General features: G+C 39.2%; 1 protein-coding gene across 10 annotated transcripts in view; it reads left to right on the plus strand.

Moving 5' to 3' along the window:
• PLEKHG1 (pleckstrin homology and RhoGEF domain containing G1) overlaps window positions 1-26,177 on the plus strand; it is a 122,014-nt gene that overhangs the window by 81,391 nt on the left and 14,446 nt on the right. For all 10 annotated transcript variants that reach the window (XM_064649116.1, XM_064649117.1, XM_064649121.1 and 7 more), the window contains 5 exons: window positions 11,045-11,145; window positions 16,003-16,072; window positions 22,316-22,362; window positions 22,774-22,924; window positions 23,886-24,017. In XM_064649116.1, the coding sequence (XP_064505186.1) occupies window positions 11,045-11,145; window positions 16,003-16,072; window positions 22,316-22,362; window positions 22,774-22,924; window positions 23,886-24,017 (501 nt within the window). The remainder of the gene's footprint in view (window positions 1-11,044; window positions 11,146-16,002; window positions 16,073-22,315; window positions 22,363-22,773; window positions 22,925-23,885; window positions 24,018-26,177) is intronic.

A 26,177-nucleotide genomic window follows, 5' to 3' on the forward strand; every position in this document is an offset into this window, starting at 1 on the left:
AAGTAATGGAAGTATACACAAACTGTTGTTCATGTCTTAAACAGTTTTAGATGTGATTGTTTCTGGAATTCCAGCAACCTGAACAAAAGTGTTTTGCCAGATACATATGATGTAAGCTTCTCATCATATGTGCCCTTTAATGATACCTAACAAAAGCAGAAACAAAACCCAAACCTTGTTTTGCTGAGTAGGATGAGAATGATTCTGGGCTTTGGAAAAAAGAGGTTTTAAAGATGTGCAGTAGGAATATATTGTGTTGTGGACAACCAGAAGTAGCCTAACAAACAATTTACGTGGTGTAAACATCTGCTTATGTTGTGGCATGAACAGGGAGCTGTTTGTAAACTAACTTCATAGGAAGCACAAAAGCCAGGGTTAAATATACTGATGCATGTTTTTTTTTCTTATCTGCACCATCACTATTTCAGTCTTTTTTCTGCTGACAACATTCATACATTTCTTTCATTCAGCATGTTCCCAAGTACTTGAAAGACACTGAATAAAATATCATTGCTGCCTTGTGTTTCCTCCACCTGTACTTTGCATCCAGTTCTTATGTTACAGCTAGATTGTAGAAACTTGTTGGGACAGAGGCTGTCAGGTGATTGCAGAGCTTCACTGTTTGACTGGAACTGCAAACGTTAAGACGGTACAAATGTATAGCCATAGCTTTGTGTTTGTTTTAAGGTCAGCTCTGTATTTGGATAGCACGAAAGAGTTAGTTATACTGCAGAAAAAATGATCTGCCTATAAATGTACAGCGAGCCTTTCTTAAACTGTGGGTGGGAGAGAAGTAGAAGGGAGAGAAGTAGAAGGAGAGTGCCACAGAATTGCCAAAAAGTGTGGCTGCTGTTGCTCTTGTCCTCCCTTGTCTTGCAGCAGGGCGTAAATCAATCCACCATGCTGTTTACAACCTCCTACCCACTTTCTGAATGTGAATGAATATAGATTAAAGGACGAAAGTTAATCTTCCATTCCAGAATGCTTTTTTTTTTGGGGGGGGGGGGGGAGCAGTGAGGCAAAGGGAAGATGTAATTAAATAAGGTAAGGGGAAGATGTAATTAAATATGGAGTGTGCCATTTAAGAGTGCTGGTGATAGGCAGGAGGCTTCAGGAATGAAACATCTTTTGACTGTGCTGAGGCTGGAGCGGGAGGCTGTAACCCTGGTTAGTGGGATATATAGAGGCGGGATTCAGAAAGTAACAAAAGAGAGGTCTGTTCACCTCCACCCTGTGGCTTGATGTTGCTTACTGGCAGCAGATATGGAGCTCCACAGAACAGAGCAGCAGCAGCTGCTTCAAAAGCAACAAGTTTATAGAGCGTGGGCAGGAAAACTGTGAGGAATAGGTCTGAGAGCTAAGAGGCAGGGAGAGGAAGTGCAGCTTATGCTGCAAAGTTTTCAGTAAACATTACAGTGCTTTAATGAGATGTTTTGGGGTTTTTTGTTCGGTTGGCTGGTTTGTTTTGGTTTTTTGTTTGTTTGTTTTTGTTCCCTCCCCCCCCCTCCCCCCCCCCATGACTGGGATTTTCTGTAAAGAAATTTCAAAATTTGGAGATGATACCTTAAAGGCAAACAAGTTTCTGCATTTACAGTCAGGCCATAGTTTCTGGAGTTTTATTGGCTAATTATAGCCATTTCAGTTTTGATCCATGGAAATATTTCACCACTTTCAAATTAGTTATATTGTTTTTATTAAATATTATGTGTCAGTGAACAGTGTTCTAGTAATCCATGACCTTTAAACCTGAGCACTTAACAAACCACATACCAGTGGTCTCTCTTCTCTGCTTTTACTATTCCTGCAGATGAAGGTGTGGAGGTAGCTGCTATTTTTTGTGGTTTCAGGAGAAGACTGTTTTGCAAATAAGACACTTTTAAAAAGTTTTTACTTGCAAACCACCCACTACTATAAGGTTCTATTTCATTTCATATATTAAGAATAAAAGCCATCCATAAGTCTTTGGGATGTGGTTACTAAGGTTAAGATAAATATGTGTTTAGGACGTGTGCAGATTTTCTTCATTATGCTGGGTTTGCATTTTCATTCTTTGGAAAACAGACTAAGTTTCCCTTCTTGTATTTTAAAATAAACATCTCTCTTCTGGAATGTCTCATTTAACTTGTAAGCATATTGAGATATCCTTTAAAAAATGTTAACATTCATTTGCCTTACAAATTGAGGAAAGTTTATTTAACCAGGTGAAGATCTATAGCACAAGACTCAGGTTCTTTTCTTGGGTGATTCATACATTCAAAGGCCAAATATGCCTTAATAATTCTCAGTGTTTTGTTTGACTATGGGTTCAATAAGCTTATAATCAGACCAACTAAGCTATGTTGCAAGAATTAATTTATAGATGCCCTGATGAACTTTGAGAGGTTTTTTTTAAATTTATAATTACTAAACACTTTAAACTGGTACTTTTTTGAAAAAGCTTGAGATTAATGAATGATGATGATGATTGGCACCAGTGATGTGGATTTAGAACACTCTAGAGCACTTACTTCATCTGCGTAGCAATCTCGAACTATTTGACATCCTAATTACTGTTTAATGTTTTCATTTGGCTGGCCTCATTACTGTTGCTTATTTCTTCTGTGTTTCCTCTTAACCTCAGGAAGTCACTAGATGAGGGCCTCACATAACTCCTTAATGAAATGTCAGTAAACTACTGATAGCATTTGTTATCCCGTGATCTCCACCTCTGCTCTTAACTTGCTTCTTACCATGCCTCTGAGCAGCAATTTTGAGTGCCAGCTTCTGGAAAAATTAATGTATGTGTGATTTAGCAGTGGATGCTGGCTGATACCTGAAGATAAATATGGGACATGGTTTTAATCAGTGGGTTACAACTTCAATAATTTAGTATGCTGAAATGTCTAAGTGGGGTTTCATGTGAGTTTCCATTCCCAGTGATTTACCCATATCATCTTTACAGATGATAGATTATTTAGGAGACTTCTCTATGTACAATCCAGCTTGAGTGCTTTTATTGCACCTTTTTCAAATTACAGTTTGATATAATTGACAGCCTGCCTTCCAAGGTGTCTTTTTAATATGGGAGATTTTAGCATGAAATTCCTGCAGTTGAACAAAGGAATATTATTGAACTTTGACTGTGTTTCATTAGAGCAAAAATTCTCTACAATAAAGGAAGCAAAAATCCATGAAAGCAGTCCATCCATGCAGGCTGACAGTTCAATGCTGATTTGACTGGTGCCAGATTTTGATCCTCCAGGGAGCTTTATAGGCACAGCATTCCTGCTAAAATGGCTCATGAGACAGATAACAGAAGAAGAAAGCATACACTGGGCAAAAAGAAAGGACGTAAAATCCTGGACAGGTGGAGTAGGCATTGTAGGACATGTGCTTCCTTCCAACCCAGCCCTAGAAGGGGGCTGTGAGTCGGTGCTGGAAGCTGATATGGGCATCTTCTGACAGTGGGACGGGCAAGAGGATGTGCAGAGCTTGTTTTAAAGGCTCAGGGCCTAAAGCAGTGAGGGGGAACCCACAGCTGCAGGAAGCTATTCTGCTATCTCCCAGCTCTGCATACTGGCGAGGCAGTTGTCCTTGCCCAGGATGGATTCGGTGCAACAGTGTTGAGGGACCTCTCACTGTTTTCCAGGGCAAATTCTTTAGTTCATTTCCTGAGACTAGCTGTGCTCTTACAGCTTGAAGTCCTGTGACAAGATCTCCTGACTGTTATGTTTTTGACACTGATGTGCCCTAGAAATTTCCAACTTTGTATATAGCTGTGCCTGTGCTCGTGTCTACATGGACACAACTGTTCAAAGGCAGCCTAAACCAAAGAAAGCATGTGTTTTCAAGGTGCAAGACATAGTGTTAGGACTCAGGAATTCCTCACTGCTAATTCTGGCTGACACATAACTCCTCCTCCTGTGGCTTTCCATGCATGTGGATGAAGCCAGAGGGACCTACTAGGGGTCACTGCTTCCAGGCCTTGATAGCTATGAATGGGACAGTGTTTTAACATCTATAATACAGGTGAGGAAGTCACACTGATTATCAAAAATCTATCACTCAAGAATAGCTACATGGAAAAAATATTTTTTTTCCTCTCGTTCTCTAGGTAAAATTTAAATTAATGCTGTTAACTTTAACTTATTTGCAGACCCCTAACTGTGGGGATGTGTAGAGAACTCCGTCATGATCACCTTGCTCTGCAATGTTAAACAGTGGAAAGAGAACTTAAATGTGCTTTTCTATTTTTAGTCTTTCTTCATACCATGTTCTCACGAGTGCTCTCACCATCAATCTTTGCCCTTTCCACATGCAGTCAGTCAGCAGAGTATCGCCTTACTGTATCACACTTTATTGCTGTTATCCGCAGGCTGCGTGTGAGCCAGCTGCACGTGTAGATTGGGCACTTCTGAGGAAGCTGGTTATAAGCACAGGTGAGCATGGTATGGCTTCCTCCACCATCTACCTGGGGGGAGGGCTGATGCCAGTGAGGTGGCCTCCTGCCAGCTCAGAGACTCTGCTCTTCTGCACGGACAGCAGAGAGCAAAGAAATTGATCACAAACCTCATCTAGTGACAGATTATGTAAAGCATATGGGTTACGTTGGCTGTTCCTATTTGGAGGCTGGCTGGCTATCGGTGCTGGGAGGTGTTCTCCACTCCTCTTCCCTTGGTGGCAGGGTCAGTGCTCTGCAAGCATGTAGGCAGGTACTTTGAAGTCCAGCTGCAAGGCCCGACAGACCCATTTCCCACAAGAGCAGAGCTTTGCTACTGCTGACAAGTCTTATGAAAGTATTTAGAGATGCAAAGCAAATGGAAAAGGGGAGTAGGAAGCGCACGGAGCTCAGGAGCTTTCTGCTTATGTTGCTGAAGTGAGCAGAGAAGGCTGTGTGTCCAAGTCTGCATTGTTCTGAGAAAGACTCTGGCTTTGGCTGTCGATCAGTGGCAGGACCATGCCATGACATACTGTGCATAGCCCTGAGTAGGTGCTGGTCTTTCAGACCTGTCCATGCTTTGGCCTATGTGTGAGGGTTTTCCGGCTTCAGATGTCTTTAAAAGAACCCCACCAAATACCGATCCCCAACCCTCCCACCCCCTCCATTTTCCAATAAAAGTAGAAAATAGAAAGATATACTTGGAGAAATTTTCTTGGTTTTCATATAGAGAATCTGTATAGTGAACAGTGCAAGCATTTTTTGAGTTTTGATTTCCAGGCATCATTAATGTGCAACATCTTTGACAGAAATAAAGTATATGGTTCTGATTTTTATGATGCTCAAATTGTGCATCTGCAGTTAAAAATACGTGTATTAGTTAACTGTAAGAATTTAGTTGCATTAGCCTACTGTATGTCAATGTGTGTTGCTTGCAGCCTGGGTTAGTGGTTGTGGTACTCATGTGGGAACTGGAGATAATTGCTGCTAGGTAGCAAATTATCACCGTTACAGCAAAGGGTGTTTGTAAAGTTCCTCCCCTCTCTGTTCAGTCAGTACAGGTAGGACACTAAAGTAGAGCTGCCACTTCTGCTTCTCCTACAGAGGAGTTTCAGAAGTGGAAGGTTAAGGGCCCGTGGATTTCTGCCTGCCTCATGGAAGTGTGCCAGGCTGTCTCTGCATGACTGAAAATGACGAGGGCTTTGACTGGAAATGGGAGGTGGGAAATAGTTTCGATAGCAATTGGGAAAGCATATTCACTCTCATAAGGAAAGGATGATTGCAGTCAAAATGAGGCTGCTATACACATGTGGCCAGTTTTAACTGATTACAGAGACGGAAGAGGAAAAATATGGAAAACAGAAGATGGGGAGAGGAAAAAAGTCAGAAATCTGTTAAGATTGGCTGCATGAAATGTTTTGCTACGGGTGTCTCCAGATAAACTACTGTTCAGATTACAGGAAACCTGAACTAAAATAGTGAGCTTGTCTCCTTCCATCACAGAAGGTGATGACAACAATGATAATTATGTGTTTTATGGAGAAATCCTGACAATAGGTTTTGATATGGGAAGAAGATGGGTTTGATTGAGGTTTCAGTCAGTCCTTGGACTCATATAGCCAAAGGAACCAGAGAAAAAAAGCAAAGTATGTTTAATTTACATATGCACATTCACTTTGCAGGGCACAGCTGTATTTTAAATAATTGGAAATAGCTGCAATGAGCTGCTCTGACTGAACTTCAGCATTCTTGGCCACCTCTTGTGTGTATTGCATGCTATTTTTTGACCCACAAGATATTCAGAGTATGTTGCTGTGCAGGTTGAATAAATTAATAGATAAAGTCATTAATGAGAAAAAAATGAATAGAAAAAAGAATCAGACAAAAGGTGAATTGATACATTTTATAGTTACCTATGTAATTAGCAGAATAAGCACTGGGGAACATGTTATAGTGGCTATTCTGTTGTACATCTGTTGCCCAACTTTCTCTTTTTTTATAAGTGTGTAGCTAGTTTGGGCAGCATGGCTCTAGATAGCATGCTACCAATGGGATCCACTTCTGGCCTGCAGCCTTTTCCTCCAGGTGGTGTGGAAGTAGTGCTTAGGTGGCCAAAACTGATGAGCTGTTTCAGTGGTTCCTCTTCTGCACAGCCATCTGATTTTGGCCAAACACATCTTTGTTGAGTAGAGGGGAATTGGGAAAAAATATGCCCATGCATATGGTATAGCATCTAGGAGTAAAATTGCTTTACTAATAGCACAGATCTAGGGACTCTCAGAAAACTGAGGTCTGAGTGATGTCATGGCAGTGCCTGGCTTAGGTCCTGATTGTTTTAATATTACATATTCCTCCTCAGGCTGCAACACTACTAGAAGCCACTGAAGTTTTGATAAGTCAGAGACTAAGGCTTAATGATGTAAGTCCTCAGCTCTTAAGCCAGCGTGTTGCTGAAATCAGAGACGTACAGCAGCTTTGCTTTCTCCTGCAGCCTGTGTTTAGGCATTGGAAAACAAAGTTTCCTGATGGGTAGAATTTTTTTTCTTCTTCTTTTTTGGTATTGATATTTAATCAAATTTTCAGTGTCTTGTGTGCCTGCCTCTTGGTAAACATGCAACAACACTGTTATTTCAACAATTTTGCTTATCTTTGGTGGTATTCTTATATGCACAGTCCTGCCCTATAAAGGGATTACTAAGGACTTCTATAATATATATGTTTCTTTTAGAGCAGGATAAAAATTGATTCTTGTTTAACGAGGCAATGTGGCTTTTACCCATTTTTAGCATTATTATATTAATATTGCCATTAACATTACCCATTTTAATGTGTAATTTTAACATTGCCACATTAATAGCTGACCTATAATATGGGCTGAACAACAATAGATAATGTTTTTAAAGCTGTTTGTTTGTTTTTAAAGGAAAGCTTGGTGGCTAGATGAAAAAGTCCCACTAATTTGCATTTAGTTTCTAAAGTTTGGTCATGGAAAATTAATTAGCATGTGAAAATATTGTTCCTCACTTTGTCCTTTTCTTGACAGTTTTCTGTCATTTCCAATTCATATATATGGCTTTTTTAGCCTCTGAGGTTAGTGTTTTCATTATTTTATTCCTCTAGAGATCTTTCTTGTGTGATTATGAAGAGGAGATGGTAGTCAGGACATTCCTTCTGATGGATTTGGCATGATGAAAGGCAAATGGGGAGAATGTCAAACCCAGCAAGGAAGGCAGGGCAGTCTGGCAAGACTCTTTGGGTTTTTGGAGAGTTTCAGGAAATGGGAGGGGAAAATTGTGCAGCAGACCTTGGTCCATAAATCAATCACAATCTGACATTTGTGAGTGGGTTTTTTCTCATATAAAGTAAGCTAAATGTTTTTGCCATAACTGCAGAGAAGCAATAAAAGGCTAGGGAAGGCAAAGGTTATAAACAAAGCACACTGTGCCGACAGAGGGTTCGCAGATGATGACAAGAAACAAATAAAGTGAATAAGGCCGGTACTCTGTTCTGATAAATTTCATTGATTTCCGCACAGCGTCATTCTGGTTGCAGCCTGCCCTGCTATATTGCAGCTCCAAACCTTTCATTATGGCTTCATATGATAACAGCTGTTGAAACGCAGCAGGAGGTTGCGGTGACTACCATGGGGGTAAAGTACCATTTGCTAAGAAAATAATTAGGAAAAACCCCACGTCTGGATAGCTTTTATCTGCCTGTGGTGGTGTCCTTGCAGAGGAACATTGTATGCCAATACTGCATTTGTTTCCTGGATGAGTTCATGAAGCCTTCATAAGAGCAGAGGTGCTCTATAAAGCAGTATAATCAGACAGATCCCACTTGCTGAGTCAGTGCAAATGGTTTGCTGCTGTGCTCTGCCTGGACTTCATGAGACCGCTGTGTGAAGACTGTCCAATGTCCCTCTTTTTCACATAAACACAGGTACCTGAAGCTTTTTGCTGCTGTGACTACCCTACTGTCAGTGCCACACTAAGCAGTTTGTGCCTAGATCAGGTATCTGCTTACACCAGTAACACTAACTTAAACACGTCTTTAGCCATATTTAAAAAAAAATAGAAAGCTAAAACAGGAACTCGGTCCCCAAATGCTGTGTGATTTCCTAACAGTGTAAGGTGAGGTACAAAGTAGCTCCAAATCCCAAGAGTTTTGACCAAATCTCCCCTTACCCTAGGTAAGCACAAGTCCATCCATTATTTTCTAGTTTGTTTCTGATCTGATGCTGAATGAGGAAGGAGGCCTGAAACACAGTCTTAAGGAACTTTTAGCAAAAGAGAGAATAGACTGTGGGGGTGTGTATATAAGCTGATACTGGCATATGCTATGGGAGTGCAGGAAAGCTGCCAAAGCACCTGCAGGCTACTGCTTGGCAGCAACATCAGAAAGGTACCTGGTTCCCTCTTTCTTACTAATAATTGGTAAAAGACCAAGGAGAGTATGCATATGTGGAGAAAAAAATGGGATAAGAGGACAAAAGGAATAAAAACCAGGTCATGTATCTAACACTGCTTACAATACTGAAAATAACTGTGGACTGTTAGTTACTTTGAAGAAACCCAAGCTCCAGCTATGCAGAGATGAATGAATTGGAAAGGAACTCCTCTTTATTCATTAAATGTACTTTAAATGTACTGCATGGAGATACTTATTGTAAGATTTCCATTCCTCTGCAGCCCACCCTGTCATATCAGCTTAGGGTGCTGCAGTGTTCCTGACTCTAAAATATTTCTGGAGGATGGCAAATCCTTCCAATTGGAGGATGGAGCTTTTTTTTTCTTTGCGTTTATGTGATGATGATGTGTATTTGTGGGCAGAAAAGGTTATTTATTTAATACCATCACTGGAGTAGCACTGAATCTATCATCTACTTCTGACTTTGACCTAGTATATTTCTTGCTGCAGTCCTGTCTGCCTCACCATCCTGAACCTTTTGCTCTTCTGCAGCTTTTGAGTATGAATGAAAAGCCATGGACAAGTGCAGGGAGTCTCACAGATGTGGTTCCAATAACTTTCTGCAGAAATATATTTCAAGGACTGGTGTGGGCTGTGGGGCTGCTGTCAGCTAGGAGGGAAGGTAGAGTACAGGTCGGATGCCATCACAGAAGAAATGACATGGCTCTCCAGGAACCTGCCTGCTTGCCTGCCCACCGCCACTTGTTGCTCTTTTTAAAGACACTACGGTTGCCTTACTTGCTTTCCCTGGGAAGAAAATACTGCGTTAGGGGTGTGATAAAGGGATACCTTTAACTGGAGGTTGTGAGAGTGTGAGTTATTGAGCACTGGAATAGGGGGAGGGGACAGGAAATTCTTCTGGTACCTAAACCTGAATCTTGGTTACACCTGTGACTCTACTGACACTATTTCAGTTGGAAAGAAGGATATGGGCATGGAGACTCAAGTACTGTAGTTCTTAACCTTCCTTATGAGGGCATCTAAATTCCAAAAGTCAGGTCCATCCAAACCCTTTGTCGTCACAAAATTTACATAGAGAATAAGTCTTGGCCAGTGTATGTGTTCTGTAATACCTTTTTCTTCATGACTCTGGAACACAGTTATATCTTAGAAGTTTTCATGGTCCCATTGATGTTTTGCAAGGTTTCTTTCTTGCAGCACCGTGGAATGCTGTGTTGCTCTTGGGTAGTTGCCACACCACATTGTCTAGCCCTAGGCTAAGGGATTTTATTTATTTTTATTTCACATTGTTTCAACTGTTTTCACTTTTATTTTATTTCCTTGCTCCAGCAGAATTTCTTCATGAATGTGGCAGCACATCAGGTTTCTTGGCTTATGAGTTGTAGTTAGTTAAATAGCCTGCTGGATTTGTTTGCCCTTATCTGAGGATTTTCATACTGTAGCAGGAACAGATTGAAAGGTGACATTGAACTCTTACCAAAGTGAGGGAAGAGATTGGAAAGTTGCCAGAACACTGCTGATCTGAGCTTTCTCTAGATGTCATGTTCATGTTCAATTAAAGTCCCCGGATGAGACACTATCACTCTTTTAAATGCAAAAAGAAATCTTTGCTAGAGTATATAGCAATGTAATTTGGAATGTAACTCTATGCATGGTAAATTGCATGGACATATATACATTGAGATCTGTCCTCTACACACTCTGCGTTGTTCGGTAACTATGATTTTTAAAAAAAATATTTTTTTTAGTGGTTGCTTTTCTGAGCCTCTGTTGCTTATATGCTTTCTGGTCTTCATTATAGAGGTTTTCTGTTACTAAGACTGCGTTCAATTACATTCTTCATCTCTTACTTTTACATTTTTTTGTGTTTAAACCAGTCAAATAATCAACTAAACTGTCACTATGAATGAAATCGGAAAACATTTGTTTATCAGTAGCAAGAGAAACATTGGCTGTCACATCTAAGAGGTATAACTTAGCTTTCAGTCTTTTGTTATTTTCTTGGTTTCAGTGAACAGATAAGTACTGTTACTGTTCATAATAGAGTGACTGTTCACAGAGGGACTACTGAAGGCTTTATTGTAATAATAAGGTGAAACTGATACAAAGAGAGTCATCTTGTGCAATAAAACATAGCTCTGCTTACTGATCTAGAAAAGGAGGAAATGTCTGAAGACCTCTCTCTCATATCTCTTGTAGGATTACCTCGACTGTATCACTGACCAGACCAAGCTGTCCCTGGGGACAGAAGAGCGATCAGCCCTGTTTGGAAACATACAGGATATCTACCATTTCAACAGGTAAATTCATATTTAACTAAATGAAAACAATTCAATAGCCTATATTAATGGGAGGGGGTAAACCGACCAAAGGTGCTTTTATGACTCTAAGATATATAAATTGAGAAAGTATCTACTTTTGATTCTAAGCAAAGTTGGGTTGCTGAGATCAGATTTTTTTAGCTGTTTATTGGATGAATCAAGTGTGGTCTCCATTTTTGTTTTTATGCTGGGTATTTTTATGAATGTAAGCTTAACCTGGTCTGTGCCTTAACTGAGCTTAATGCAAGACCACTGTGAATGAAACTCTTGCCTTAATAAAGAGATATTTTATTCCTACTATATAGGGTCCTTCTGTGTACCTATGTACATCACCCAGATCTGGGATTTGTAGTGTTTTATACTACTAGGGACTCCCTGAATTAATTCCCAAAACTGTGTTGAACTGTGAACTGTGTTGTTCATTTATGGAAATCTTCTGTTCAGTATTTTTCCAGCCTTCTCTAAAACTCTGCAGATGGGATTCTAGTGTATATTGGGGACCTGGAGTAAAATTTCTTGCTTGTATAGCTAGTGCCACATTGTGTAGGACCTCAGTATCTGCAGTTTCAGGAGCATGCTACTGCTACTTTTGTCTGAATTCTCTGTTGCTATAAAAATAATTAACTTATTCAGCATTTAAGGAAAATCTGAATATTTTACCAATGCAAGAAATATATTGACATAAAGTTCTCACATCTTTTATATCCCAATATTCCTGTAAAAACTCTTTTAGCTTTGCTATAGTTGACAAAACATCTCCCAAAATACTGTATTTTTTGAAGAATAACAGACAATTTAATTGAATCAAAAGAGGATTCTGAAGTGGAGTGCTTGTGTCAAAGAGCATCTTCAGTGTTTTTCCATCATCATGGGAAGTTACTTTAAAGTGATTTAACTGCTGGAATCTCTGTTCAGTGTCAAAGGAAAGAGTAAGAATGGATCTATTCAGAATTTATGGACAAAGATGAAACCAAAAATCTTTTCCTGAAACTTAAAATAGCTACTGCAGAGGGATGGAAATATGCTTAACTAGAAAGCCGCTGTGTCTTGCTTCAGCTGCAACAACTGACTTGACCAAATGTCTAACAGCTGGAAAATACATGGTGGGAGCCTGCTAAAACAGACCATGAGCCTGTTTTAGAGCCATGAGACAATGATTGTAAGCTTACAGATTCTCAGGATGGAAAAACACAGTTCTGACCATTACATTTTCTGTTCCTTCAAAAGCTAGAAAAATTACAAACTTGGTAGCTAGGACACATTTATGCCAGCATCATTGCAAATATTACCTAATAAAAATACCTCCAAGTATGATCAATCATTATGCAAAATAATTGAGCTGTGGGGAGGGGAAAAGAAAAAGATTTGCAGTGGTTAAAAAGAAAAAAAGAAAAAAAAAAAAAAACAAACAACAAAAAAAGCAGTTTGGGGCAATTTTAGAGATATAGGTATTTTAGAAAGGTTAAAACTCACCTGAAAGTTGTCCAAAGCGTCTAGCAAATTATGAATGTATTTCAGGCCTTCTGATATAAAGTTTTGCATGGAAATTGAGAGTTTTTAGAACTGAACACTCATTGTAGATCAATATAGCTTCAAGGATTAAGTTTACTCCTGTTTGAAATTTGGCATATAGCTTCTGGGTCCTAAATGTACTCAAAAGCCTTTTTATTTATTTTTCCTGTCAGAAAGATGTCCACTTGGCAGTTCTACATTAGTAGTTTCAGATGATTTTTGTTAGCATGATTTTGTAGTTTTAGAGTTACTTTGTTTTTCTCAGCTTTGAATTTGACCATTAATCAATGATCAAAGGTTTTAATCTTGGGTTTTTACACAGACTTTCAGATCTGAGACATGTCACTTCAAATGGGAATTTCTGTCAGCTAAACTACTTAGGATTTTCAGATGTTGTGCTAAATGGCAAAAATGATGGTCAAGATGGTAACTGCTAGTCCCATGACTGTGATCTCTTTTTGGAAAGCTATTTCTTAAAGCAGAATCACTGACTGTATACTGGTCCACTGATCCTACTGTCCCTTGGGAAAAGCTCCCTCAATATTGGTTTATTTATTTGGAAGGGGGAAGTGTTCTCTAAGTCAGCATTTGCTGCCTTTCTTCCCTGGCTTCCCTGCTGAGATTCTTTCCAGTGTCCCTTTAGGATAAATTGTCCATGATACCATGACTCAGTTCTGAAAAGGAAACTCTGCAGAGAAATATGCTCATGTTTAGTACTTCTACCAAGACTTAGGAGAGGTCAAGCTGAAACTTCTGCTGCTGACACAGATCATCCTGCATGGTCCTTGGCCATCAGTGACTACTGAAGGACACAAATACAGTGAAGGAGCCGTTTTCTGAAACTGCCATACTCAGCAGTTCCTGCACTCTGAGTTTCAGTGGTAAGGTCTGGCTGCTTCTTCTGAGAAGCCTTCATAAAGAATGGAAGCATCCTAAAAGGCATTATAATTTGACTTATTCATTGGTAAGATAATGAATGCACTGTGTACAGAATTGTCGGTCTCTTTATGCTTACCTCTCCCATCCCAAAAGACTTAGTATTAGCTCTCTATGATGATCATACAGATTCAGATTTTTCCAGCCCATAATAACCCAAGCTATATAACTCAGTTCATGGTCTTAAGTGGCAGTGGCACTTTTATCATGCTTCAGTCTGAATTTTGTTAATGATTCAGCTGAGAGAGCATGAAGTTCCTCTAATGGTGCTCCCTTGTGGCCTAGGTGTTTGGCACAACTGAGTTGCAGAGACCAAGAGCTGTGAACAGCATAAAACCTCTGTATATTCAGGTGAAGGGGACTAATGTTTTTTTCTATTGTTTTTTCTGCCTCCTGCCAGGTACTTAAATGTAGTCTATAATAAAAGCCCTGCTTTTTCACATGTCAGCTTGGTATTATAGGGATTTATTTAAGTTTTTCAGGATGACTGAGCATGACAGATTTGCTTATTTTACAGTGGCAGACTGCTCTTACCAATCCCATTCTTACCAGCCAGGTGAGACAGCAGAGATTGCAGTATAGGTAACAAAATCTTTCAAAAAACAGCCTTTATACTATGGGCTTGTGCTGAAGACACAAACCACTAGCCTATTTACTGCATAAACCTGGACTGATTGGATGAATATATAAAATCTTTAAGTGTTCTTTACTGTATCCTGAAGGAGAAATAATGTGGTTTTATAAAGAGACCAGTAGGAATAAAATGACAATCAAAGTGCTATGTACTCTAAGCCATCAGAAGAACCTCTTCCTGCCAGACAGCAGGAATCATTCTGAGCCTGTTTGGCATGTTTGATGTTATTTCCAAAACTCATGTGTGGGACACAGTCAGTCAGTATAACTAATGGCTATTGGTCACCATTGCTACAGCTTGCTTCTTTTCCTGATGTAAACGAGCTTCATGACTGTGGGGTATCAAGCAAGGATTTTATTTTTATTCCTATTTTGATGGATGGAGAAATTGAGGTGTGGAGGTGAAATTGTTGCTGTACAAAGTGACTTAGTTACCACTGAATCTGAGGTTTCTGCCTTTGTTCTTTTTGACTGCTTTCTGATTTCTCCCTTTCCTTTCTCCAGTAATTAGAGAAGCAAAGAAGAAGGCAGGAAACTCTTCAGGTTTACTGCTTTTTGTACATACAGACAGAAATTGTGTCTGCTTACAGGGGAATAGGGTAGTTCCCTAGATACAGGCTTAGGAGCTCTTAGGCAAAACTTGCTCAGGGAACCAGCTGTGAATTCAGAGAAAAGTAGCCCTAAATGGAAAATCATCTGTGGGAGTTGGGGGGGAGAAGGAGGAGAAGAAAATTCTATTAGAGTACAATTTAACAGAAAACTCAGTTTCTTCTCTCATTTTTCTGAGCTCATCTCAGTAAGACTGAAGATTGTTCAGATCAAGTAGATACCCTTGAGGTTTTCTTCTCCTACTTGAACTCTTTCTTTCACTGAATTTGCTTTTGAGAACTGAGTTTCATACAACAGCGAACAGGCTTCCTTATTGCTTTGCTCTTGTTACAATGAATTAATTTCCTTTTTGTTATGTGAAAATTATAAAAGTCTCTCAGTGAGGTGTTGTTTTCATGCACCTAGAATGTATATATTCCCTTCCAGAAAACTTTTTCCAGGCTAACCATTTTTCTTCAGCAAAGAGACAAACTATAGGTCGACAAATTTTCTTCATTGAGCTTCTTAACATTCTTCTTCTATGTGTAATACATCCCTGGTTCTCACCAGTATTTTTCAGAGCAGCTCCTCATCTCCCTGAGTCAAGTAAAGCTCCTAGAACATACAAAGTCTTCATAAGATAGTGCATGTGCTTCAGTAGCTTTTAAATTTTCTTAGTTTTAAATTGTGTTACTTAATATACAAGCTACACAACTGTTTGACCACACCATTATGAGTATTGTAGAAGTGCTGTCATAGAATCATAGAATAATTTGGGTTGGAAGGGTCATCTAGTCCAGCCTCCCTGCCATGAGCAGGGACATCTTCAACTAGATCAGGTTGCTCAGAGGCCCATCCAACCTGGCCTTGAATGTTTCTAGGGATGGGGCATCTACCTGAAGGAAGGGGCTCAACTTTGCTTAGCAGATCACCAATCCATGGTCATTGTGATGACTTGAATTTTTAAGTATGTGGAAATACCATTTCCTTATAGTTCTCCTCTACCTACAAATAAAAAACCCAGTGGCTGGGGAGTCCTTTTTTAGGACTCCCTGTGTCATTAGGTACTGCCATGAATGGTGAAGCACTGTCTGGTTCCAAATAAACTGGTGTGTTCATTTCAAGGTGTGCCATAAATGTCCTACCTTTTCCTGTTCTTTGTTTTAGTGAACTTCTGCAAGATTTGGAAAACTGTGAAAATGATCCTGTGGCTATAGCAGATTGTTTTGTTTCCAAGGTAAGTCCACAGCATGACACCAGTTTTAGAATGATATGGATGGAGGAAATAGGTTTAATTTATTAGCTTTTGAGACCTAATTCTGATAGATTATGTGACATCAATCAAGAAAAGCCAGCAAATCTATGGAAAGGGAAGGAATTTCTCTTAGTAATTGATAAGGATATGCCTCTGATTTGCATTTCTAAAAAAAAAAAATCAAGAAAAAGGTTTCATTTGAACTGGTGTATCTTAAAAACAACTAGAGAATAAAACTTGCTTGCATTTTTAGAAAAGGCAATAATATTAACATACTTGTGGCCATATTGTTTTCTGAATCCCACAGCTATACCTTTAATTTTCTTTTTAAATGAAATGGCCCAAAGTCTAGCCTTAAGATTCAAATCTCATCTCTCTGAAATGCTTTGAATTTTCTGAACATGGATCTGACATCTTTATTTTGTTGGGTAGTACTGAAGCCAAAAAATATGGAGAAGGAGAAGTTGTTGGGTGCAGGAGAATCAGAGTAGGTGACTTTCATTGTAGGAAACCCAGAGAGCCAGTCAGGGAGAAGAGGAATGGCTATAATAGGTAGGGCAAAAAGAGATTAAATAATTTGGGCTATAGATGATTCTAGTTCACTGCAGACTGCAACAGAGAATCTACATAGGCCTTGAATCTGGAGAGCCCAAATGTGTTAAGAAATAATGCCATCTCCATGGTATTTCTATAGGTAGAGGAGTGGAAGCGGGGTCATGTAGTTGTTTAAATTTGGATAATCCCTATAGATGTTTGCCTTTTTGTATTTAAGAACAAAACCAAACCACCAAAACACACACACACACACAAAACCAACAAACAAAACCCACATAAAAAACCCCCAAAGAAACCAGAAAATAAGACCCTGTCATGTTTTATACTTTGTCCTGAGCTCAGTATTGCCACTATCAAGCATTCAATGTAATAGGTCTAACACATGGTTTTAGGATTAACTAAACACCCTCTCATGGTGGCCTAGTAATTTGTTTGGCACTGTTGTGACACAAGGGATTTTATCGTAACAGGGAATGATGATACCAGCTTAGTGCTGCTGTTTCACCAGATCACTTGCTTCAGCTGAGTTTGAGAAAGCTGTTATTTATCTAGTAATTGATCTTTTGTAAGCATTGAGAGATCTTAATGTTGGCACCACTACCACAAAAGCAGAATGTATTTTTACCCTATTGCAGTGGGGTTTATGGCATGTTGTTATTGCTACAGATAGCCTGGACTGAATTGAAGGAGAGAGAAAATGGGATAGTGCAAAGTCCTGCTTCTGGAACAGAATAATCTGATGTGCACACTGGGTCTGCCTGACTAGGAAACAGCTTAGCAAAAAAGATCTGGGATCCTGGTGGGCAAGAAGCTGTGTGTAAGTCAGCAGAGTGCCTGTGCAGTGAAGGCCAACTGGGAGGCCTTCAGGATACTTACAGATAAAATGGTTTGGAGCTGGTAGATCTTTCTGCTGTATTGCTTGCTTATAGCTGGGACCGCTGGGACTACTCCTGCTTGGATATGAAATGGAGTTGGTGCAAGTGATAATAGTAAGTCCAGGAAAAAGTTGTGTTCTCATTCAAATTGGCCAACTGAAAGGGCTTGTCTGGTAGACTTTCTGGCCATTAGTTCTAAAATCCATCTGCATATCATTGCTTGTGCTTTTTGTTCCCTTGTCAAATGCTTTTAGCATTTGTATTATTGGCAGGCAACTGCCTGATGGCTCAGAAATTGCTAGAGATTGCAGTCCTAACAGGCATTTTTTAGCTTCATCCAGACAAGTGCAAACACTTAAAAGCAAAATCAAACAGTACCAAAATACCCCACAGTTCTGATTTTGGCCATGAAGATGTCATTACAGCAACTGCTGACTGTCTTAACAGACTCCAGTTGTTCATTCTTGGTTGCTTGTGTCTTCCCGGCACTGAGTAGTGGAAATAAAACTGCCTTTTTTGGCAGCATGCAGTCCTTCAAGTCTTACGGGACTTTGGCCGTTTATTGTTTGATTGTTTCAAGTGTGTTAGATCTTCGCTGTGAATTAAGAAGCATGGGAATATCATGATGCTGAAGTCATAGCTCACAGCCTTAGCTAATGGATGTAGCTCTGCTGGAGATTCTTAAATGCTTCCAGTGGAACTGTGTGTAGGTTATACGAGCTGTGGATCTAAAGCCATTTTTTCACCCTACTGGTTCAACTGTGAATACTGTAGTTTTTGGGAATTTTAAATGTATAATCAGGTTTTCTCTGTAGGTGCTATGTTTACTTTTTGCACTCTATGAAGCTCAGTAACTGCATAAAATAAAAGTAATTTCTTTCTTAGAATTCACATGAAATGACGCAAAGTTGGTTTGCATGTATAACAGAACAGTCCTCCCTCTTTGTCTAGAAGACCTGTATTAACTCCAGTATGTAAAAGGTCTTGGAGACATTTTGCTGGTAACCATAATTGGAGGCTGATAAAAGGGTTCTAGTGCAAGCTTAGCCATAGCTTAGTTATTCACACAGAAGACTGTTCATAAATTTTTTTGCCAGTTCAGTCTTTCATTTTCCTAGTAACGATGCCAATGTTCATTAGAAAATTGACTTCAGTATTCTACATGTTTACATGTAAGTGAGTTAAAAAGGAGAGCTGAATTCTGGCATGTTGCTTTTCTCACTCAGCACCCCAGAAATTCAGAACATATGTTTTCTGACAGACACACTAACCAGCTTAACCAAGGAGAAAGAGAGAATTACTCTAATCTAGCATCTCAGTGAAGAGGACATCCAGGCAATTGACTTCAGTTTGCACACTGACTCCACTCCTTTTCGCAGTCTCCATTTTCTTCTAAAGTGCCTTTTATGGCTATAAAAAAGCACAGTGCACCAAGAGTTGAGGGAAGATCAGAAATGTATGTGGAGGAGATGCACTGTGAATTGATTCCACATTGGGGACCAGCTAAGTATATATAGCTGGGATATGCTCATGCTTGGCTTTGCCTTGAGAATGACTTGCAGTCAGTGTAGATGAGCTCTCGATTTGTCTTCAGTTTTTTGCAGCCTCTACCACAATAGTTTTTGGACCCCAGATTAAAAATTATCTCTGGAGCAATTCCAGTCTGTGTGCAGAGATCAGTTTTAATCTGGTCTGAAGACAGTTGATGCGAACAAAACGATAGTTTAAAGATGTCCAAAGAATTAAGGATGAGCATAGCTGGTGTTTTCCTTACATTGTGAAAGTATTCAGAAAAATATTGAATACATCTTAGTTCCGGCTTTTCTTTTGCTTCTGAACATAGTTCACAGCACTAGCTCTAGCCTGCATGGCTTGTGCCCTGATATGCTCCCAGTGACGTGGTGCTCTCTGAGGAATCTGTTGTGAAGTAGAGCAGACCAGCTGGGTGTGGGAACTGAAAGTCCCTTTGACCATGCAGAGGTGCCAGGTACCCAGGCAGGCACTGGGAGAACAGCCATCCTGAGTAGTGTGGTTTTGTCAGGTCAAGGAAGACCCTCTCTTGGAAGTGGCTCTCTTGGCCACTTTCCCAATGAGTTCACACAAATCCAGCCAATGCCTAGGCAAGGTGTATTATATTGATTCACAAGAGATCTGCAAGTATGAGTGCATATGAACAATCTTATCCTGGAGGCAGAATACATGTGCTTGAATTTCTCCTAGTATTATGCTCGCATTGCTCAGTAAAAGTAAATGCTCTCTGATGGTTTTGTGTGATGAAATGAACTGTGGTGCACTGAAGTGAGTGCACATGTAAGTGCAGTAAGGGCATGAGAAACTACCTTTTTTTTTTTAATAAAAATTTGTTCCATTTCATACCTATAATAAAATTCTTTTAAAACCAAAAAAAAATCCCATTAAAAGTAATTTTGACCTTGTGTAAAAAAAAAAAAAAAAGAAAAAAAACCAAACCAAAGAGGGACAGTGTGAAAAGGCTCACAGGGATTTCAGACACGCTTTTGATTTTGAGGAGAATGTGCACGCAGTACACTCTATAACCCTGAAGTGTTTGGCCTTTTTTATTTTACAGATAGTGCTTTCATTTGTTAAAATTTCACAGCAGATATTCTTTTCCTTCCTGTTTGAAAAGCAGAATAATGACGTGACTATGAGTAGAATATATATATAAAAATAAATTGGCTGAAAATGTTCTGTACTCTGCTTATGAAGTAGTTCTATAAATTGCATTATTCTGTTATCGTAGCCATGGGAATATATTATAATTTATATGAAAAGCCCCCAAACATAAACCTTGAATTAATATATGCATATAAAAAATAAATAACAGTTTTTTGCCATACTGAACTTCATCCTAATGTTCTCTCTTAAGCACCCTGACTTATTATCTGTGCTAACTAGTGTGGTAGTGATTGCCATAGAAAATTACACAGTGTAATGTCTGCAGCGCTCTGAGGTTTGTTAATTTTTCATTTTGAGTGGAGATGGTTTGGAGCTGTGACTGTGGTTCCAAACATGGACATGAACAGGCTGTGACACAGGCTCACTGTCTCTGGGTGTGGACATGGGGCATAAGTATACTGCCATAAAAATTAGCTGCAACAACAAAATTAGTTCAAGTGTGAAAAACCAAGCTAAATTATTTAATTGTATTTGTATCAAGACTACATTTTGTTGGTTTCTAAGAGAAGAGCAGTTTAATAAGCTTACAGCCCACCAGTGAGTAAATGGGAATCACAGTCCTCTGGGGAAACATTTACTAGAAGTTTGCTTGAGTTATTTTCTTCAGAACATTTATTACTGAAATCCACTAAGACATATTGAAATTAATTGCAATGACTTGTACTCATGCAGAGTAACATCGTATTTATACAAGGTCCTTATGGATCACTGCTCAGTGGAGAAATGAATGGCATAACTTGCTTTACCCTTGTGAGAGGGGTACAGGACTAGTGCTGTTGGAATTGGGGAAGGGCACTGGCTCTTTCTGATGAATGGCCAAAGGAAAAACAACCAAACCCAAACAATGAGAAACAAAAGCCACAGCCTACCTACATCAGCCCTCTCCCCAGACGGTGGTGGTGCTCAGAGCACCGCTGCCTTCTGTGAAGGCAGATGTTTGGTCTTGCCATTCACCAGCGATGACCTCTGGTAGACAGCCCCTCCTGGAGCACAGCTATTGTGCTGCAGAATGCCAGAGCCCATTCTGAAGATGTTTTATGTGGAAACTGGGGTCTTTTTTACTACTGAAGGATTTCATTTTATCAGTCTAGGACTTAGGAAAGAAAAAATTATTGATTTTGGGGACACTTTGCCATTCTACAGTGCTTTCTTAGTCTTTAAAACTCCAGCAAGCAGCAGAAATTGTGTATTATTTGGGATAGAAGTTGAGAGTCAGATGTGGATTTAGAGCACATGGGAGTGTTTCTGGAAACCTGTTCTTGCATAGAATTAAATGATGATTATTAAGAAAAAAATTAGGCCAGGGAGGAAAGAAATGAAGCTCAAACTTTAGCTCTGAGAAGCTTGTCAGCATTAAGTTTGAGCAATTGCATTGTGACAGGCAAGTGTGGAAACCCACCCAAATCTAGTTCTAACTTGTTTGGGTAATAGCTTTCTGCTTTCACATAATTTACTTTAAAAAAAAAGATCGCTTTTGTGGCTTCTAATTTCACGCTTAGGCTGTGCTCAAATGTGAAAGTATTTATAATTGCTTGAAAATCACATGCCAAACATAAGCTGCAAAACTTATTTTTCACAATAAGTATGTCTGGCACATGGTGTGATTCTTGGGGCTGTCCTGTGCAGGGCCAGGAGCTGGACTTCAATGATAGTTGTGGGTCCCTTCCAACTCAGGGTATTCTACAATTCTATGATACGTGTGTACTTTAGCACTCAAAAAAATTAGATATGTGCAAGCCAGCTGTTTGAAGGGGATACGTGTAGTGATGGTGTTTTGGTTTGGTTTTTGTTGTTTGGGGTTTTTTTTGAGATGCATAGATTTTCATAAGGTACCTTGGAGGCTGTGTTGCAAAGCCACTTGTTTTATCTCTGTGTAGATTTCCTTGGGTTTTCCTTCAAGTAAAGGAAAAATTTCTCCCCTCCCCCCCATAAATAGTGAAATTAAATTCTGATTGTTTTAGGACTATCACAGTGAAAGCAGAGAATTCATTGATCAGGAACTGGAGGTGGTGTCTTGGCATCATCATCTTTATCTTGCACACATTAGCTGCTAGTTTGACAAAATCTAAATATATGCAAACTTTTCCTCCCCATCCAGAGTGAAGATTTCCACATATATACGCAGTACTGCACCAATTATCCAAGGTAGGAATTATGGGTTCCCTTTCTTTGTTTGTCCTTTGGCCAATTTAAGTAATGCAAGTTGCAGCTTATGCAAAAACGGAACAGCTTCTCCCCCCCCCCTAAATTCAAGGAATGGTCAAGGAGTTTACCTTTTCTGTAAAAAAGAAAAAAATGCAATAATTTTTAAAAATACTCATCTAAAATTTTGGTTTGACTGTTCTTGTTGTTCATTGCTTTATCCTTTAGAAAATGATGGTCTTATTCTGCAACACTGCATATATAATTCCCAGTAAGAAAGAGTGGTTGCAGAAACATCAGTGATTAGAATAAGAACCAGCTGCCCTCTTTTACAAGGAAATAAGAAAACAATTCTTGACTTTACCTACAAACTTACTGAGGCAGTGTCCTAAAGGTATGTATTGATGTTTTCAGGTCAGTGGCTGTGTTGACAGAGTGCATGAGGAACAAGGCACTGGCCAAGTTCTTCAGAGAGCGGCAAGAAGCGCTGCAGCATTCTCTGCCCCTGGGCTCTTATCTCTTGAAACCTGTCCAACGCATCCTCAAGTACCACCTGCTTTTGCATGTAAGCACACATTAGAAATGTGTTTTGTTTAGGGTTTCTGCATGTCAGAGTTCTTGCCTTTGGTACAAGGCTTGATGGTTAGAAAGGTTCTGGGTTTCCTTAAATGCTCTTTCATTTGTCTTCGTCATTTCACACCATATGCATATATTTGGGATGGGGAATTCATGGTAATTGTTTTAGACACATTGAATCAGTCTGTGCATAACAAATAATTAGCACTTTTTTTGAAAACTGGTCTGTAATTCTGAAGTTCTTCAGAAAATTCTTGTCATGATTAAACGCTTTTGTACACAAATTTATTCCAATGAAGAACAACATTTTTCCACATATTGCAATGTTGGGGGTGGTTGAAAGAAGGATTACATACATATAAACACCCTGACTACTAAGAATTTTGTGTAGAGGAATGACTGAGGAAGTGGGAACTCTTTCCATATTCAGTGAATTGAGTTAAGCAAGTTTCAGAAATTCCTGCTTTATTGTTAATGTTTTCAACATATGTTTCCTATTAGAGAGTCATGTTCTAGTGAAGTATAAAGACACTGATCCTTATTTAAAATGTCTGGCACTATTCTGCTCTCCAACTGTAAAGTTATGCCTCATGTATTTCCATCAGGGTTTTGTAAGTGTGTAGATATCTTCTGTGTTTTAAGAATGCCATTAAATACTGTCTGAAAAGATCTGCTGTCAGTATGCTACACTCTCTTTCTGGGCCTCTCTGCTCACATCGGCTGCTGCAAGTGTAGTCACTGCTAAACTGACCATAAAGGCTTGACTTTGTTAGTCATCTTGTGTTAATCAAATTGATAGCAACATGCAGTAGTAACAAAGGCAGGAACGTTGCATTTGAGTGATTGCAATGCAAAGACAAAATAGTACAGATGAAAATATTGTATTGTGTCCAGCTAGAAAAATTAATTTAGGAATAATAGGCCTTTTTTTTTTTTTGCTCCTGTCTTAGGAAATAGAAAACCACCTTGACAAGGACACTGAGGGCTACGATGTGGTGCTAGATGCCATAGATACAATGCAGAGGGTGGCATGGCATATAAATGACATGAAAAGGAAACATGAACATGCCATCAGGCTCCAGGTGAGTTCCCAAAGAGATTTTATGGGTGTTTTTGACTGTTTTTGTCAATATATATGCAATTAACATTTTTTAGTTTATCTTTTCTTTTAATCTTTGTCAGTCATAATTTAGACTCCTGTTGAGCATGCCCGTGGCTGTTCGATCTTGGAAAGCATGGTCATAACTGCTCCAGGAAAATCTCAGACATCTCTACCCTACAAGCAGCATCCTGTAAAGCATTTATTTTGCAGTAATATGGAACTTAAGATAACTCTTCTTTCTTCCTTTCCCTCAATTGTACAGCACTGCTGTACAACCCTAGGGCATGGCTTTGTTCAGAAATCCTGTGGTTTCCGATTTCTCCCCTTTGTGCTGATTAATTTTGTTTTGAGGCATTTCTTGTGCTGATTCTTGTTTAAGAACTTTCCTCTTGGGCCTTTTGCAGACTCATTATCAGTTGCTTTTGTGAAAAGCATAAGCCTAGAAACGTGATACTTAAAAAAACCTTAACTTTGCTTCCAATGAAGAATTTTTGAGGAGAAAAAACAAAAGCTACACCCTGAATAACTTTTGGCATCAAGAGCAAGCTCTTTTGTAGAATGTTTACCTGCATTCTGTTTCCTAGTTCTGAGTAAACCGTGATTTAGACTACATTTTCATGCAAAGTATTTATGTCTCTCTAAGAAAACTGGGGAGATTTTTTTAGTTTACAAAAGGGAGTAATAGGCTTATATAATTTCAGAAATCTATGTCATGTTATTCTTTGTCCATTTTTTTCTTTTTGACATAGATGAAAATTATTTACCTTTTTTGTGGTTTTCTTTTTTTTTCCTGGGGTTTTTAATGTTTGGTTTTTGTTTTGTTGTTGTTTATGTGTAGGGAGAATAGGGTTATATTTGACAATGTCTTGCCTGCAGCAGTGTAACCTTTTTCCACATGTTGCTGGAAATGCATGTTAATGACTTTTAACTACAATCTACTATAAATTTGAGTAATTATATTTGGCTAAGAAGGTTAAGGGCTTTTGGGAAAAAAGATTCTTTTGTTTTTTTAATTTATTGAGCTCAGCTGGCAAATGTGTGGGGTTGTGGAAAATGTTCATATTCATAGTTACCCTTTAAAAAAGTAAAATCTGTTTCTGTAGCCATAAGAATAGGTCTTCTGTGGGCTATCACATTGCCATGTGGTCTGTAATTCTGCAATTTCTGTGACAGCAGTTCCTGCGCAACGTCTCCCTCAACAGAGGTGGACATGATCCCTGTGCTGTACCCTGACTTATTTACAAGTTCCTGGAGAGATCTGATAAAATGCAACTTTTTTTCATTTCCTGTGAATGCTTTAGCATTTAGTGTTTGTGCTTCACTTGTACTGAGATATTTTCTCACTAAAGTCTAGTGTGCGAGAGAGCCCAATCTAGGATGAGGCAATCTGTCCTTGCTTCGCTTATGCTGCCAGGTTTAAAATCTGATGGATGTTTTTAAAGATTTCTCTAGTTAAAGCTTTAGTCTGCTTTTAGAATTTGCTGTCCCATGCTTCAGTCCTATGTCATTGCCACTGACAGAAAACACAAACAACTCAAGGAAACAAGAATAGCCATGGTTAAGTGACAGCCTTGTGAAGATGTTCTTAGATGTTGTTCCAACCTTTTTTTCATTTTCTTAATTAATAAATAAGGTGAGAAATATCTATCTTATCTATACCAAACATTGAAATAGAAGCATATCTTCAGATGTTCAGTTGACCAAATCACTGCTGGTCCTTTAGTCTTCTGAGAATCATCTCTTCAATATGAACACCTCACACAACTTCAGGAGGATACGTAGGGTGAGAGGCAAGTGTTAAGAGGAATTGATTAGGGATGTAGAGGAGAGAAGGGCACAGACATGAGAGAGACTGATGACTGCATTACAAAAGATTTTCCACCTCTGAGAACACGGGGAGACGAGGTTGCACTCTTTCATTACAGTCTGTCCCAGGGAGCTCAGGGCTCTTTGCTGGGTCCATGCAGAGGCAGTAACAAGTACTCAAGGCGTGTTCTAGTCTGGGCTTTGCAATAAGTCTCCAAGCACCTGGCTGCAATGTTGCACATAACCTAGCAACCTCAGTACTGCTGGGTTGTGACTTTCCACTATTGGATGCTGAACATTATGTAGAAGAGTGGGAATGGCCTCAGCAGATCAT

This window comes from Pseudopipra pipra, chromosome 3 (assembly GCF_036250125.1).
Source record: "Pseudopipra pipra isolate bDixPip1 chromosome 3, bDixPip1.hap1, whole genome shotgun sequence".
Lineage (NCBI taxonomy): Eukaryota > Metazoa > Chordata > Aves > Passeriformes > Pipridae > Pseudopipra > Pseudopipra pipra.